The sequence below is a fragment of the Phalacrocorax carbo genome, chromosome 13 (assembly GCF_963921805.1).
Source record: "Phalacrocorax carbo chromosome 13, bPhaCar2.1, whole genome shotgun sequence".
Lineage (NCBI taxonomy): Eukaryota > Metazoa > Chordata > Aves > Suliformes > Phalacrocoracidae > Phalacrocorax > Phalacrocorax carbo.
The window spans coordinates 9,156,335-9,173,719 of NC_087525.1; the positions used below are offsets into that span (position 1 = coordinate 9,156,335).

General features: G+C 42.4%; 1 protein-coding gene across 2 annotated transcripts in view; it reads left to right on the plus strand.

Moving 5' to 3' along the window:
• Positions 1-862: 862 nt before the first annotated feature.
• The window catches only part of CCDC6 (coiled-coil domain containing 6), a 55,292-nt gene continuing 38,769 nt past the window's right edge, over positions 863-17,385 (plus strand). For both annotated transcript variants that reach the window (XM_064464772.1, XM_064464773.1), the window contains exon 1: positions 863-1,244. In XM_064464772.1, the coding sequence (XP_064320842.1) occupies positions 930-1,244 (315 nt within the window). In that variant the 5' untranslated portion in view covers positions 863-929. The remainder of the gene's footprint in view (positions 1,245-17,385) is intronic.

Here is a 17,385-nt window from a genome sequence, read left to right on the forward strand (position 1 = left end):
GAGATAATGAAATCCTTACTTGCCATTAACAGAAAAATTACTGTTGTTAGAAGACCCCTTCATAAATAATTGAGAAAGCAATTATACAGTCTTGGTGACTAATTTATCCAGGAGCAATACGGGCCACAGTATGCCGTGTAATGAGCGGTGCGCGCGCGCCGTGACAGCGCACTGCGAGTCCTGCCTTTCGTCAGCTGCTCCACAAAGGAATAATAAAAAAAAAAGAGAAACTAATGCACATATTAGAAAATGCATTATCTGAAATGAGAGATGGGTGTTAATATATCTTAATTTAAAGCGGTTTTACGGCAGTACAGAGGCCTGAATTCGCACGACACTTTGTGCCGCAAAGGGGAGCAGGACGAGGGGGGGGGGCGGCCTGTGCCTGTACATTATTTTACAGAAAGATTATTTTTTTGAAAAAAACCAAAGGTTTTCAGGTGTTTGAATTGCGGGTAAGTGAAACCCTGCGGCTCCAGCCTCTCTCTGCGGCGCTGCTGGGCGAGCCCTGCCTTCTCCGACACACGGCGCAGGTTTAGAGCAACGAGCGGGTGTTTTTTCCCATATACTGAGGTAAAAAAGTCCAAGGTCCGCGCGCACGCGGCTTGCCGCGGACAAGTTAACATTTAAACAAGGGTTTCCACGCAAAATCCGCGCCGCCGCGGAGGCCTGGCCGCCGCTGCCCCCCAGCCGAGCGCCGCTCGGCCCCGCCGCCGACCTGAGGGCCCGGCGCGGTGTGCAACGGGCGGCGGCGGCGGCGGCGGCGGGACCGCCCGGCAGGGGGCGCTGTGGGCGGCCGGCGGTGGCGGGCGGGCCCCTCTTGGCGCGCGGGGAGGCCGCGGCGCCGGCGCGCGGCGGGCACCGCCCCCTGCTCGCCTGGCGGCGCGGCGCGGCGCGGCGCGGCGGGGCGGGCGGGAGCGGCGGCGGCGATGGCGGACAGCGCCAGCGAGAGCGACACGGACGGCGCCGGCGGCAGCGGCGGCGGCGGGGTCGGCGGCCCGGCGGGTCCGCTGACGGCGGGCGGCCCGTCGGCGGGGCCCGGCTCGGGGGTGGCGGTCGGCGGCTCGGGGGGGAAGGCGGGCGGGATCGTGATCTCGCCGTTCCGTCTGGAGGAGCTGACGAACCGCCTGGCCTCGCTGCAGCAGGAGAACAAGGTGCTGAAGATCGAGCTGGAGACCTACAAGCTCAAGTGCAAGGCGCTGCAGGAGGAGAACCGCGACCTGCGCAAGGCCAGCGTCACCATCGTGAGTGCGGGCGGCGCCGCGCCGGGCCCGGCGGGGCGGTGCGGGGGGGGGGGGGGTGCGGGGGTGCCCCGCCGCCGGGGTGTCCGCGCGGGGCGGGCCCGCTGCCGCCGCCCGCCCCTCAGCCCCGCCGCGGCCTTCCCGCCCCGCCGGGCACCCGCTCCCCCCCGGGGGCGGCGGTTGGGGCGAGCTTCTCTCCGGCGGGCCCGGCTGTCACCGCGGCCCGGCCCCGGGGGTGGGGGGGCCGCACACACGGGGACAGGTGGGGTCACCCCGCGCCCTTCGCGCCGCCCCTCAGCGGGGACCTGCGGGACCGGGAGGGAAAACGGCGAGAGGAACCGAGGTGGTTCCCCCGCCTGTCCGGCCCGGAGCTCGGCGGGGGGCGGCCCGGCCCCGGGAGGGGGCGGCCCGGCTGGGGTGTGAGCTGAGGCAGCAGTCAGGGCCCTGCAGGGGAAGGGCGATGCTCCGTGAAGTTTCTCAAAGTAGAGATTTTCTTCGAGTATAAGTAATCTGTGGAGATTACGGATTATCTCGCCGGCCGTCACCTCTTCAGCCACCCCGCAGAAACAGCGAGTTGCAGGAGAGCGTCTTAGTCACGAAGTGATTTATCTGTACTGTTTTGTTGGCTGTGGTATTTCAGGAGGTTGTTTAAAAACTCATTTGAAATACACCCCCTTAAAACCAGTGTAAGTAACACACGCCACTCTGTCCTGAGAAGAGCTCTGCCTCTGGTTTATGAGCATTGAGACGATAACGTGGAATTCATCATCATTTTATACGGTGCTGCTGGGCATCAGTCCTCGCTAAACTACATACGAAAATACAAGAAAGATAATGCTGTTTCCTTCCCTATGAGTGCGGAGTTTAGGAGTTTAGATTCAGGGTTTTTTTGCTAATTCAGTGGTTAGAGTGATTGTTCAGGTGTTGTAACCATCGTGGCCCGCACGCAAACAAAGTAGGTAACATGTTAAAGACCAATTGAAGGTAACCCTGATACTTGCATGCGCTGTCCTGTATATCCTTGCTGGTGCAGACAGAGATGCCTTGAGAGATCCTGATCCCACTTGCATATGCTCATTCTCTCCTCATCTGGTTTTTCTCAGGGCTTGCTTTATTACAAGCATAATGGTTATTTTATTGATAATCAGTTTTTTTGTTGTCGATATATCTAGGAAAGAAATGGAGCTCATCTAGGCAAACCTCTCATCTCTTCCCAGTAGTAAGCATTCGCTGTCTAGCAGGATGTGGGCCGGAAGAGTGCATGAAATACAATACAGAAGTAATTTATTCAAGGATGACAAATATAGTGCTAGTCGGGGGAATGTGTGCTTTGTTAATACTTTACGAGAAGAGAATGTGTCTTAATTAGGTAGCAGCGGAGTGCCTTCTAATGTTGAAAGGGGCTAAGACATCTTGTCAGTCAGACATTTTCTCTTTGCCTGTTAGAAAGGCACGGCATCTTCCTGAACCCCTGGTAGGTGTATTGTTTGTAAACAACTTGAAAAAATGTTTGTGTGAATTCAAGTTCTTTTGGTGCTGTCTCTAGCAACTGATTACCTTATATTTTAATCAGATTTTAATTTAAGAAAAGGAAGTATTTTTTTAAAACCTAAACCTTGGTCTGTATCTTTTTGACATCTTGGATAAAGAGGGAAAAGGTGTTAGACGTTTATAGCAACTTGCGGGCTGTCTGGAAAACCAGCATCTTTAGCAGTGGCTCTGTCTTTGGTATGCTAAACTGTGTGCATGACAGAGTAAACCACTTCTAATTCAGCAAGCGGTGAAATAATGAATGCAAAACATAACTTTTTTCAGGCCAGGGAGACTTTGTGCTGTGGTTTACATAGTCCATAAGGTAAACACGTTTGCAGTTGAAATACTTTGTCGTGTTGCTCTAGTATACAAGTGACAGGAGATGAACTTTGTTGGAACATTAAAATGTGTTCCATTTGCATGTAAATTTAATTAAGTAGAAAGTTTTCTGATTTTTTCCATTGTGGTTCTAAACCTTCCTCAATTTACTCCTCCACCAGCCAGCTCAAGCTCCTCGGGGTGTCGCTGCGCTGGCACACGGGTGCTGCACACCAGTTTCCTGTTGTAGATGTAATTTCACGAAATCAGCTTTGATTTTTATCAGGTGTTGAGGATGAGCTCTCAAGTGGAAATGAAATAGCTGAAATAGCAGGTGAAAGGACTAAACCTGTGTGCTGTAGGTGAAGGCAACTTCTCTAACCACTTGGCTATTCACCTGTGAGCCGTTTGCTGTCCCGCTGTTTGAGCTCGGTTGTGCGAGTGCCACAGAGACTCTTCACTTTCTTTAGCTCCCACCATTGTCTTTAATGGTTTTGAATATTTTCCCTTTAAGGTTTGCCAGTTAGAAAGCTGTTGTCTTCCTCCTCCCTCTTGTCTCCATGCTGATGTAGGGGTTAATATGACATAATCATCTTTGTTTCTGTGTTTGTGCATTGTATTGTTCTTGTCAGTGTGGATGTGTACAGTTTGGGAATTACTTGAACAGCTTGCTGTATAGGATCTAATTAGTTCTATTTCGTAGTTAACCCTTGCGTCATAGGGTTGAAAATAAGCGATAATTAAGAGTAGGAGACCTACGTTAAGGAGTTGCACTTGGAAAACTGACTGAGAAGAGGTGTTGACTTGGCAGGTTTATATGCTTGCCAACTTCATATGAACTCTCATCTAAAACATGTAAAAAGAGATGCTGCTTTAATACTGGAATTGATAAAAACTAGTTTGGACTAGGTGTATGTCCAAAGAGATGTGAACTCTACGCCTTCCAGTAGCCTGAAATGCAAATGAAATTATGCTGTTGCTCATGTGCAAGACTGAAATTAAGTAAATATATGTGATAACTTTATCTCAACTGCTATTATTAGTAACAAACTGTGAGGGAGGGAGCGAAGCAGGGAGAAAGCAAAGTAAATTTGAAGCATTTTCTAGCAGTGCAAGAGCATTACATTACAACATGAAAAGTTTCAGATTAAATATTAAGAAGAAATAAGACTACTTGACCCATTTTCAGAGAGTTCATTTATATGTATTTAGCAATCTTTAATTCTATGACCACATGGTATGTTTCTGCAAGGTCTTTTTTAGGAAATGGTGCCTAAGTTGGGAAAAATCACACACCTGGGGATCTGAGATGTGAAGTAGTGAGTTTTGGTTGTAGTGCTGCATTACCAGAAGTGGATTTCCTGTGTGAATTTCCTTATTTTCTTTTTTTCTGAAAAAGGCCTACCATGGAGATGTCGTATTTAATGGACTGAGTCTGGGACAGCACAACTTCTCTCCTTAAATAAGAGTGCCTTCAAAACCAGGAGGTGGTTGGTGGGGTGACTGCTTTTCAAAAGATTGAGTTGTTGCATGTGACAAAAGCTGAAATACTTCAGCCGGTAGGTATGTCTTGGTCAGGAAGTTTCTTTTGAAGTTGGTAGAACTTGGATTTCTACTTTCTTTTTTTCTGCTTTTCAGTGTTTGAGGTAACAAAGTCATCCTATTTCAGTGAAAGCCATGTAACCTTTTACTGATACTGAAGCATTTTGGTTTTCACTGTTGTTGTTTTAAAGTGACAGGCCTCATACAAACAGTGTTTTTTAATTACAGGAAGATTTTTAATTCCAGATTACTACAGGTACATACATCGTTACTCTTGGATGGTAGGTTCAGTAATTGAACTTGTGTAAATCGGCCTGCTATGGTCAGGCATCTTCTGTAGTGTTAGAATATTAAAGTATAATAATTCTTATCCTGTTACTTATTTTTTTTAACTGAGATGAAGATAGTGTATTTGAAAAGCCTTTATTTAAAAATGCTCCTGCTCCAGAATGCTTGATATAGCAGTTTTAACGCTTTGTAGCGTAGATTTTACAAGAATAGCTTCTCATTTTTTTTTTTTCCCCCACAGTTTGCTTTCAAGGGAGGGGAATTATCCTAGCAATCCCAGTTTGTGGTGCTGTGTAGATCCCCAACAGGATCATCAGTTCATATGAGACAGTCTGATCCAAAACGCTAATGACATCAGTAACACTTGGATGCTGGTTTTTGTGGGCTTGCTGTGAGTTATCGCTGACTGGTAGCGACTGCTACGGTGCTTGCTGGTGAGGGGTGTTGGGACGTGGGACTGCTGCACGCTGCTGTGGGTTGCAGGCGGCAGTATTTTACCGTAAGACCTCTGCTACTCTTGTCTCTGTAGCTAAACCTGTGCCTCTGCACCTTGGCTCTCAGCTTGACTTTTTTTTTTTTATTCCCCGAGTGCTAGCAGAGGGCAGTTGCAACTCCTGGCTTCTCAGTCTCCTCCGCGTTTTTGCGGAGCAATGTGAACAGCCTCCCACCAGCTGGGAGAAACAATGGAAGAAAAAGCCTTACTCAGCTCCTATTTCCTTGCCCCTACTCAGAAATCCTGAAGAAATTTGTTGCCTTCGATAACAGCCATCTCCTGAAAACAAACAGGCTTTCTGGGACTTGCAGGTTGGAAAAATCCTGTGTGGTATCATAGACTTGTTACAGTTTTCTCAGCAAACAACCAGATTTAGAGGCTGGGAATAAATATAATTTTAGCATTTTGTTCTCAAGGAAGTGTGCAGTGGGATTTGTGTGCGTATGCATGAGATCTGCTGTCTTGGGTCTTCATTGAAAATATCAGCCTCGATAGATAGTTTGGGGAAGTGAATGGGTGTGCTGTATTTTCAAAAATCCCCTGCAAAAATGCTTTTTTAACAGCTTTTCTCTCTTGGATTTTGCACCAGAATTTCAAAGCAGAACACCTGTTTCAGTCCAGAGTATGTCTGTTAATAGTAGAAGAAAGGGCAGGATAGGCTAACAATTAAAATACGAACCTTTAAAAGGTGCTTATTTAAGAGCAGGGGGGTGAATGAAAGAAATCCATTAGTAGCAGCTAGAGGTAAAAAGCAAAATAAGAAAGCAGAGATTAATATTTTAAATCTGTTAGTCTGTTATTTACTTTTTATTTTGAAGTAGGTCTTGCTAGCGTGGAAGAGGCTGACTTGCTGTTTTGTGACGTTTGCTGTAGGTGTAAGAAACCTGCTTGGGGCTTTTGTATCCAGCTGTGTCGCTTGTAACTAGTCTGTAGCCGGACTAAACTAAAAGTATACCTCAATAATAACAACTTATTTTAGAAATGCTTTGCTTACCTGCTTTTTTTGAGTAAAGACAACATTGTTGCTAAGATTAGCAAATTAATGCACAATGAAACCCCATCCAAAATTTTTCAGGAAGAGCAGGCACATAGGAAGTGAGTGTTTTGTATTTGAATTTTACATTTGCCTCAGATTCTCAAGAAGTTTCTACTGAGCTTCTACAAAATGTCTGTAAAGGAAAAAGGAAGCTTAGTAATGCACTTTAGTGTTAACTGTTTTGGCCCTTAGGTTAACACAGTAAAAGCAATGCTACTTGCTGCGCAGCTGGCAAACTAATCGCAGAAAAGTATATTATTGTCTGCTTCCATTTAGTAGTTATGCACAGCCACTAGCATCTTGAGTTCCCAGGGAAAAGCATTGTCAATGCAGTGGTAACGGCATATTACCATTTGTCAGTGTAGTAGGCCTTCTTCAATGCTGGTTAAAAAACAAACACCAAAAAAAAAAGCCCAGAGGAAAACTGGTAATGTTTCTGTCCTGTGTAGAACTTGATTCATACAGTTAATAAAAGAGAATGCTTGAACACAGGTGCTTGTACTTGCAGGGAGTTTGAGTCTTGAGGCTTACTAAATCTTCTGCTTTGATTTGGGTCACATCTGCATGTTTTTCTGAGTTGTTCCTGCATTGAATCTTTTAACTTACCTAGAAATGTGTCTTTGGGAAGGGGATCCAGTTTTAATTTTGAATACTCAGAGAGGTGAAGAACTGTTGTACTTGGAAAGGCTCTGGTGTCCTGCCTCTGGTTCTTCCCATCAGCTTCATCAAGGCTGAGCCGTTGGTTCCCGCTGTGCCTTTTGGCTAGGTTAATGAGTCTTCTGGATCCTCTGCTTTCTGCCTGTGAAGACACAGGCTGTAACAGGCATCTTCTGGTTTACTTTGACAAACTGAACTAAGCTCTCAGGCTCTGAGATGCTGGAAGTTTGATATGCTGGATCCAAGATGCTGTGGGTATATATATATGATGCACTGATCCAGTCGATAAGCATACTTTCCTCCTTCAAATCTGCATGTGTTTCTCATAACTTAATTGGAACTGACAGGCTTTCTTTTTCTTTTTTTTTCTTTTTTTTGTCATCCAGTATCTTCAGTTGTTTTCTGTGAGCTTACTGTCGTGTGCTCTGGCTAATTTGGCAGAAATGCAGTAGCACACCTATGTCTCTTCCAGGTCCGATTTGTACTGCTGGGTTGTCCGGTAGCTCTTGGCTTGGTGCAAATAACTGGAGCCATAGTCTCAGGAAGGGTATTTTCCTTCTCCTGGGATTTTTTGAGGCTCTGTTCTGTAACCCCTCTGTTTTTCTTTACAAAGAGGTACCGAACCCTTAAGTTTCTTCCCCATTCCATACCAATTTCACCAATCCTATGCACAGCAGTGGAGGTGAGCTGTCTGTCTGTTGGATCTTGGGTAGCAGTCTGTGTTACAGCATCGTGTGTGAAGCTAATATGGAGTTGCTGTTTGTTCCTTCTCTCCATGTCCATCCTCTGAGAGAAACCTTGGGTTTGTGGGGCTGGTCCTTTTTTTCAGAAGCACAGCTTTAGTAGAACTTAGTTTGCTTCAAATGAAACAAAAAGTGAAGGTTTCTGTTCTCTATTATTATTGTTTACAGTTGTGCTAATCTCCATCTCCCAGAGTTTATCAGAACTGACTTAATGCACAGCGAATATGTGGAACAGCATCATGCTTTAATACCTGTTGGCGTGAAATTTCTAATGACATTTTCCACTGACAAGTATTTTTGAGGTCAGTAAGTCACTTTGGAAATCCTGCTGTATACTTTGATTATTTTATAACCATTTTTAAATAACGTATGGCATGTGTTACTAAATTAAAAAGTCGTATGGGTGCCATATACACATCCTACACTTTTGCAGTTATCTTTATTACAAATAGTCCTTGACTGAAAGATGAATCTATGCTTATCTGCCACAACTTGTTCTCTGTAAAACCATGCTGAGTGACCCTTTTAATGTTTATGTCCTTTATACAGTAAATTAATTTGTTTCCAGTATTACCGTTGGGTTGATACCAAGCTCTGATAACAATCTATGTCTTGCTTGCCTTTAAATATTACACAACAGCTCTACTTTTTTAATCCCTTATTTTATTGATGTTCCCATGTTTAATAATGGTGGAATGTCTTCAGTCAGTAGGAATACTGGTCTATTCCTCTGAATTACTGTGGGGATAGAAGTGAAATAAGAACTGGGATTTTAGAATACATTTGGGAATCTTGGTGTTTCTGTGGGCTTGCTGTTCTGCATAGAAAGTAATTTTGCTTTTCTGTTAAGTGAATCTTCTCATCGAGGTTTTATCTTGAATTGTGTGTCAGAACTGGTTTATCTTCAGCTTTTAAGAATGCTGTGTAATGTTGGGTTTGAACATTTACTGAGACTAATGGCCATTCTTTCTTAGTGTATCTCCAGTGACTTTAGAATGTTTTGAAGGAGTGAGTTGGGTTTTTTCTGCCTTGTACACATAACAAGTTTGCTTTGAAGAAAAAATATTAATGCATGCTACTGCTGTATTTCTGCTAGCATTTTTAATGAAAATTTTTTCCCTAGTACAGTGCAGGGCAGGGCACTTGCCCAGATGAGTATTTGCAATACTGAGAGTTTTGCATCATTCATAACTGCTGATTTAGTTGGTAGAGTAAAACAGTAAGTATTTTTATTGGTTCTAGCACTGTTGCTAATCCCAGTATCAGAGAGCTAGTACAGACAAGACTTTAGAATAATTTTGAAATCCTGGAAGTTCTGTACTTCATTTCAGGTGTGGTTTTGACTGTAATGGAGTTTGAATTTTATTGCTCATTTCAAAGGATGAAGGAAAGTGTTCTTTTTTTAATTGTTTTTTTTCCAGAGTAGGTGCCTGGTCAGTGGTTTTCTTGCACTTGTTAATTCCATTTACTTGGCCTCATTGCTTGTTTCCTCCTACTGTTGATACTGACTTCACTTAATATTGAAGTTGTTGCTTTCAAAGTCCTTAGTTTTAAGTGTTGGTATGCACGGGGTGTATCTATCTTCATCTATAGACTGTCAGTGCTAAAGCCTCTTATAGGAAATGAGGAAATAGTACTGGTGTGTGGCACACAGCTGTGGTAAGCAAGCTTACCCATCAGCTAGAGACTTCAGCAGAAGGGCTTGGTTTCATCCTGCACTTCATAAGGTGTGCTTGGGTGGGATTTCAGGTGGGGACTGGAAGGGCAGAAAGCACTTGGATGGGTGACTCCACGGTGGCTGCAGACAAGGCTGGTCAGGCAGCTGCATCTATGGGGTGCTGCAGGAGGATGGAGTGCCAGTTTCTCGCAAACATCTTGAAATGTGATTGGAATGAAGAAACAAGACAGTGCTCCTCCGAAGGAGTGAAAATTGTCAGCAGCAGGCATCTGATGTATTTCAGCATAGCCTGGTAAAAGCAGTGAGGAAAACAGTTGCTTTACTGCTCTTTTTTTGGGCTGGGGGTAGGAGGAAGTTGCTGAATTTAGCAGCAGAGCAAGAGGTGAATCCTTTCTGATTTTTCTCTTAAAGAGAAAAAAAAAAGCTGAAGGAGGAGAATAATAGGGACAAAATGTAGAAACTGAATTATGCACGGGATTTGAATTATACATGGGATCTAAACAGAATGAATGGAAGAGAGACAAAAACATATTCTAGAAGAGAGGCAAAAAATACAATATAAAGCAAGTTCCTATGGATCCGTAACAGAAAACGTTCCTGTGACACCTTGCTTCCAGCACAGCAGCCTGGGGATGTCCAGAAGGGAACATCTCAAGTAACACTTCTTCGGTCAAGTCCTTCTATCTGACCGAAGAGGTGTCTTAGTTTTAATTATGTGGACTGTTATTGCCCATTTCAATGTATGGGTCAAGAGAATGAAGTGAAAATGAAGGCAAGACATTTGAGGTGAACTATTCCACAGTAAAAAGGCAAGTGTCTGAGTAGGAAACTCCAAAGCACAAGTTACAGATGTGCAGTTTTCACATCTCTCTGTGGGGTGCAAGGACTCCTTGATGAAGGCTAAAGCAAAATGTGTAGAGAAACATTGAAGCAATTTTTAATCCTGACACAATTTTTTCAACTTTTCAGTTAAAATACAGACATTCTAGGCTAATTGTTGCCTATAGGGACAGCCCTTTCAGCTCCTGAGAGTCCTCTGTCCCTCTATGTCTTCCATTACAGCAGTTTTGTTCCTGGAAAAGAGAGTATGCCCTCAGTTCTCTGACTGATAATCTAATTGATGGAGAAACTCTTAGGATAAGGCCCTTTCTTCCCCTCTCAACTCTGAATTTGACTTTGAAAGTTCATCTTCCGTCCATTAATACTAGATGCAATCTGTTCTTCACTTTGGGGTGGGCTTAGTGAGGTAAATGAGTATCTCGTCAGCTGTGCTGTAGATTGAAACAGTCTAGCAGTGTTTCAGCTATCTGTAAAGTTTCCTCAGATGTTTTAATTCTTTAAACTGCCTAAAACTGTGATTTTTCTGCTTACTACTGTAAAGCTAAGGTTATCTTAGTTCCTTTGTTGTTGTTGATGCTAATCATATTTAAAACTCCTACCACATATGTAAATAATTCCAATGATACACTTTGGTCCTGAATAAAAGTATAAATGTTTAACAAGGCAGACATGATAAAACCTAACAATGTTTAGTGGGCGGTAGTATGAAGTTATGCTTCTTTCTCTGCCTTACAGTTTAATTTCTACTTTCAACAGAGGATGTTGGAAGGTTTTTTCAGGTTTTTTTTGTAGTGGTGGGATTTCCACTTTGTTTCCCTTCATTTTCAAATAAACAGCAGAAGTGGTTAATCTGAATTTTGCAAAATGTAGGATTTATTTAATCACTGTTCTTCCAAGAGCTTTAAACTTTGTGTTTTTCACTTCTCTCAAAAATGAAGAGTAGAAATTTTGTCCTGGCTAGTGTTGTCAGGAATTGATTCATTAGGCAAAAGCTCTGTCCTCACAGATGCTGAAATCTTGGTTTGGTCAAGAGGAAGGACACCTCCAGAGTCCTTTTCTGAGAGTAAATTTAACCTGAGATATAGATCGGCAAAAACCTCCATTTTCTCTGAAAATTGAGACATCTAACTGGAAGTTCTTGCTCTGTGGGTGAGAGAGTGGGTGGGCGTTTCTTAAAACTTCCTCTATGTTAGACCTACTGCTCCAGTTCTGAGTGGGATAAATATTCAAGGATAATTGTATTCCCTGCCACATCTTGCAAACCTCTGTTCATAGAGATTGGTGACACGGGGTACATAGTAAAGGAGGTGCTTTTTCATATTCCTCATCGTATTTTCGTACACTAAATTGGTAGACTTGTTTCTTGCCTTGAAAGCCCAAAATGAGATTGCTTTTCAGAATACTGTGGTTTCTACTGTAAGATGTCCAAACTGTAGGAAAGAAAAAGCAAACGATTACTCCACTCAGATTCCTAGGAAGGATAAGTAGAATCACTTATTTGCTGTGATGGAGTTAAGCTAATTAATGTCTCTTAACAGTGGGATGGGCAGTGTGGTGTTTACTTCGTGAATGTGTGGGTCTGGAACAAGGTATGATTACAATCAATAACAGGCTTTGTCTCCAGCACTTGTGGATCCCTGAGAAAGTGTTTCTCTGGAAAGCCAATGTGTGTAAGAGGAAATTATGGGAGATTTTAAAAGGAGCATTCCAAGACGTTAGTTATGTGGAGTGACTGGGGATACCTTGCTAGCATGGGCAAAAACATTGCCATCCCTAGTGATTATCTAAGTTGTATTTAAACTAGTCGTTCAAAACAAACAAAAACCCAAATGGAAAAAAAAAAAGTTTTTTTAAGAAAGCGAATGAAGAATTTACATGGTGAGCATCTCATGCTATGGTTTGGAAACTCCGGAACTGGATTTTGCTATCGTAGTTCTCCTCCCTAGTTTCAATAAATTTAAAGGAAGACAGGTTGATCGATGTAGAAATGGCGCACCTGAAAGAAGGATCTACAAGCACTGAAGGCCACTTGGATCTAGAAGAGAAGGATGATGAGTATGCAGGCTGTTTGAGCTCAGGACCCAGTCTAGGAGTGAGGAAAATGGCAGTCTTCTGCCAGGGAACAGGGAGGGTTGCTGATACCTGTGGCATGCTGGTGGCACTGCATGGGGGATGCCATGCAGCAGTGGTCTGACACCTTCTGCCTGGAAAAGCTGGGTATAACAGAATTATACTTTGACTCTTCTAATATACTCTGATGAAGAAAAACACGTGTTTCATATTTGTGTACTTGCAATGATTCACCTGAGCTACATAAAGTGAAGTAGGATTTTCATGAAGGTTATCTGGGGGAGGTGACTATTAACTCTCTGCTCCCTGCTTTTGTTTGTGCTCTTTCTCTTTTGAATAGACAAACAATTGTGACAGCAAAGCTACTTTTAACAATAGTTTGCTGTGGTTGTGTTTTGAGCAGAAGTTTGTTATTTTAAAGCACAGTTCAGTGCTTGTTAGCACCAACATACATACCTCTGTGAACAGCAGCTGTGTAGTATATTAGTCACCTAATAGTCTGTTCTTCTGCTGAATCTTTTGGTTTTCCTGCTCTGAAACTTTGGGAGTGTGCAATATTGAGTTTGCTAATTCATCAGTCCAGCAAAGTGCATTTTATACTTAATGTGTGGGTACTTTGAAGATAAATGGTGTTTTATCAATGATTTATCAGTGAGCGGGAAACAGGCAAAAAAAGTACTTATATGTTAGCTTAAGCGATTATGCACTGGACGTCTGATATTAGAGTAATTTGGACAGATTTGTTGCAGTACTACGTTTCTTGTAGGTTCTAGTACTGAGTGGTGGTGTTGCTGAGATTTAAGCTGTTGATGATTACTGTTTTCTAAGCAGCATGACACAACCAGATTACATTAAACTTGAGAATTTTAGATGCAATTCAAATTTAGATGCAATTCAAACAAAAGCAGAGCATTTTAAAAGGGTGATTCTAATGATCATGCAAATAAATTTAAACCCCCCCCAATATATGCTACAACAGTAGCTATAGGCAATTTTATCTTTTTTGTATCTTTCATGTCCAGAAACCTTCAGAAAGTCAGGCAAACTAAACATAAAACTACAGATCTAGTTATGTGTATATGTGCATCCTCAGGTATATTTTTCAGCAGCTTTTGTGTTGAGGCTGAACAAAAGCAAAACCTCTTCCACGTGCTTCTATATTCTATTTGTTTTACACTTATTGATTAACTAGCAAACTATTTACAGTACAAAAAATTCAGCAGTAAAACATCAGTGTCACTGGCAGTCAGAGTAAAGCAAACATCTCTTTCAAGTAGTCATCAGTAAAGCATTAATACAGAGAGGTATTTCAAACTTTGGTTCAGTGTTTGGTATGACAGTGTCATTTTATTTTTTTTTTTTGTCGAAATAAAGCTTCAGTCAGTTGGAGCAAAGCGCACGTACCTTCTGCTGAAGTGGTGTTGCCTAACCTTTGTGCTGGGAACAGCTGCTTGCCTCTGCTGGGCTGAGCGGGGACCTGGGCAGTATGGCCCCATTCTTACTGCTTTCCCGGTTATGTTTGCACATGTGGTCATTACGATCCTTCTGGGGAACGTTTAATGTGTATTTTGAAGAAATATTTTGCTTGTATGGATTGAACTTGAAGACTTGGGGGAGCTGGGCTTGTTGCTTATATGCGCTATGCTCATTTTACACATGCATTGGAAATCCACTGCTACTAAAAGCGCAAGAAGTGCAGGAAATGTATACTTTCTGTGCATGTGCAGCGAGGAGATGGAGAAATGGCTTCATGAAATAGAACCAATTGGAAAGGTCTGCAGGGCAGATCTAATTTTCCTGCTAGGTCATTCCTGCCATGGCCTGTAACTTCTGTTGGCTCAGGTTACAGCTGTTGTGGACTGGAAGCAGAGACTCCAGCCCTGATAACTGTCTGGGAGCTTGTTCTACACGATGATATTTAAGCGACTGGAAAAATAAATGCTATAAAGCATATGTCTAATGAATAGTCAGATTGTTGAGGTTGTAATGTCGAGCGCTCAAAATAAGAAATGTTTAAATATAAGTTTGACTGTACTACCTTTCCTTTGTGGTGTTTTATTACCATATATCTTTAATTACATTAAGACGTGCATAACAGTGTGTGGTCATGGTTAAACTGCAAAGTTATCTGGGGGTTGACACCTTTTTCAGACCTTGTCTTGACATTTTCTTTGTCACAATGGCTTTTTCATGCGCTGCATTTTTATTAACTATTTAATGCCAGTATTTTGATATAATAAAAACCCTTGAAGAGAGCGTACTTGTAACTTTTTCTGTTTTGAAGGCATTTAAATTATTTTTAATTTTTAAAAATAAGTTCAGAAATTGACTGTATTAATTATAAATTCCATATGGCTTGTTATACCTTGTTTGTAATGAACCAAATGCATTGATTTTGTAAATAATTGTGTAATGTTCCTGTTATCATAACATGCTTATTTAATTTTCACCACTTGGGTGTTTCAGTTGTGCAAGACTCTTGCAGGTCAACATAAAAATGTAGAGAGAGAAGCTATTTTAAGTATTTACAAATCTGAAGTGGAATGGAATTGCATGCCATCAAACAATTTACTTCATTGCTGCTAGTAAGATTATTTAGCATGTACGAATACTACTGAATTTTTGTGTTTAGGAAGCTGGTCAATTCTGAGGGCTCTAAGGCGCTATTCCTTGTGTGGCTTTCCCATCCACAAGATACATGCACCCATGTCTTGAAGGTAACTGAAGTTTTGAGAGAAGGTCTCATAAGGCTGCATGAGTGATGTCGAGCTGAAAACATCTGATCATGGTTAAAACTGACTCGGGAGAAAAATGTTTGTCTTGCATCATTTGACTCAGCTTATTGCTCTAGTCAGTCTGCGGCCATTGCGGATTCATGTGGCACTTGGTAGGCATCGAGTGAAAAATTTGCTGGGACTGGAGTTAGCAGTGGGAGTGTTGTGACAGAAGTGTTTTGACATGTCCAGCCAAAACCTAACTGACCTTTTAAAAAGGTGGGGGAATGAAGGGGAGAGAGAATGTCCTACTATAGATGGAGATTAAAAGGAACTGTATTTTAACACAATAAATAATTGCTTATCATACAGATATTCCTTTATTATTGTAATAAAAACCAGATACAGTTTTTTCCCCTGTTATAGCAGAACACATCTCCTGAGTAGCTGAAGTGTAATAGGATTTGTGTTTTGAGGCAGTTCTACATGTGGCTTTAATGTTCCACAATAGGTAACATTTAGAGTGGATGAAGTTATCAGGCTGAGGTTCAATACTAGGTTTTATTTTGTTTTTCCTCTGTTAGCATGTTTTGGAAATAACACCTGGTAAGCCTAAAAGTTGTTTTTATTTTTTTAAAAACAAACAAAACCCCCCACTTTCCTCCTCATCTACCAAGTTTGTGTTTAAACAAAAAAAAGCCCAACTGTTTAGGGTTCTGAAGGAAACATACAAAGATATTACTGCTTGTTTGTTTGTTTTCAAAACTATAGGGCTTCTAGGAGATACTGTATTCCCAAAGATAAAAATGCACAGTTCTGCTATTTGTGTAGCTCTGTTGCATTTTCAGGAGTATCTTAAAGAACGGAAGACGGGGGTAAAAAAGCAAAAAAAAAAAAATTAAAAAGAAAAAAGTACTTTTATGTCAGAACTGAGGAAGTGACCCTGGGGGTTGTCATAGATTAAACAGGAAATCACACTACAAATTGAACCCAGAACTTGAATTCCAGCTCACCGCTTTAACCGCAAGAGCATTCACTCTCTTTTCTCTGCAGGCAGGCCACCCAGCTGAAAAAAAGTACCTTTACTTGGGGGAAAAGCTGCGCCCACATCATACTGGGACGTCGGCAGAACGTCAGATGGAAGCGTGCTGCTCAGCGGTAGTGATAGTTTGCAGTAGTGTGACCCATTACTCTCCGAGTTACTGTCGACTTCTGATTTTGTGGTGGTTCATGTTTCTTCTTGTGTGAAACGCACATTTCATACAGTGTGCTCATTTCAGGTGTGGCTGGAAGGCTTGTAGGAAAAAATAGCTCCAGCCTGAGAGAGCTGCAGTGTAAAAGTTCCTCCTGTAAGGGAACAGTATCAGCTCACTGGAATATTTATTGCATTCGGAGACCAGTAGTTTTCCGTACCGTTTTAAGCTGATGCCAGAAAGCATGGCCAGAGCGGTAACTTGAGTTGGTACTGCTAGAGGAGGAGGAGCATGTACTTCAGGGGAACTGGGAAACTTAGATTTTATTTTATGCAAGAGCTGCATATTCTAAAATCATGCCATTTTGACTTTCTGCATGTCATGCCCTTTTTACCTCATCATATTTTTTAGTAGGACTTTGGGAAAGGCTCCTTTTTGAAGTGACAGCTTTACCTCAGCGTAACATGTGCAGCAACTGAGATCATCTCTTCCCGAAGGTGCCCCAACCTTTCAGTCTATATTCAGTAGCAAAGATTGAGTTTCTTGTGTACAGCAACCAGATTAAACTGCTCGTCAGCTCCATCTGCAGGCTTATATTGTCCGTAGGGTCCTGTCAACAGAAATTGCATTGTAAAAAGATGGATGGATTATAAAGAGGTCATGGTGGCTCCTGCCTTAAAGATGAGGGACCTTCAGGAGTGGATCAGACTAAAACAGTGCTTGGTAGGCTGTCTCCAGCAAGATCCCCTGAAATCTAGTGTCACCTCTACTCTGGGTGCTACTGGAGACAGGTGATGCTTTGCCAGCTTGCAAGCCAGGCATGCTTGGCATCTGGCTTTCAGGTGGTTGAGTGTAGGTGACTGGAGCAGTCTGTGAAACACTTGTTACTGAATTTGTCTTCTGCGTCAGAAGTGAGAGTTGAAATTAAAATGCAAGATCTTGTTCATGTCAGATCACTGATAATGTTGTACTGGTATTGACTAAGGAATACTGCACAGTATTAGTACCTGTCAGGAAGGTTTGTGAAGCTATTAGGAAG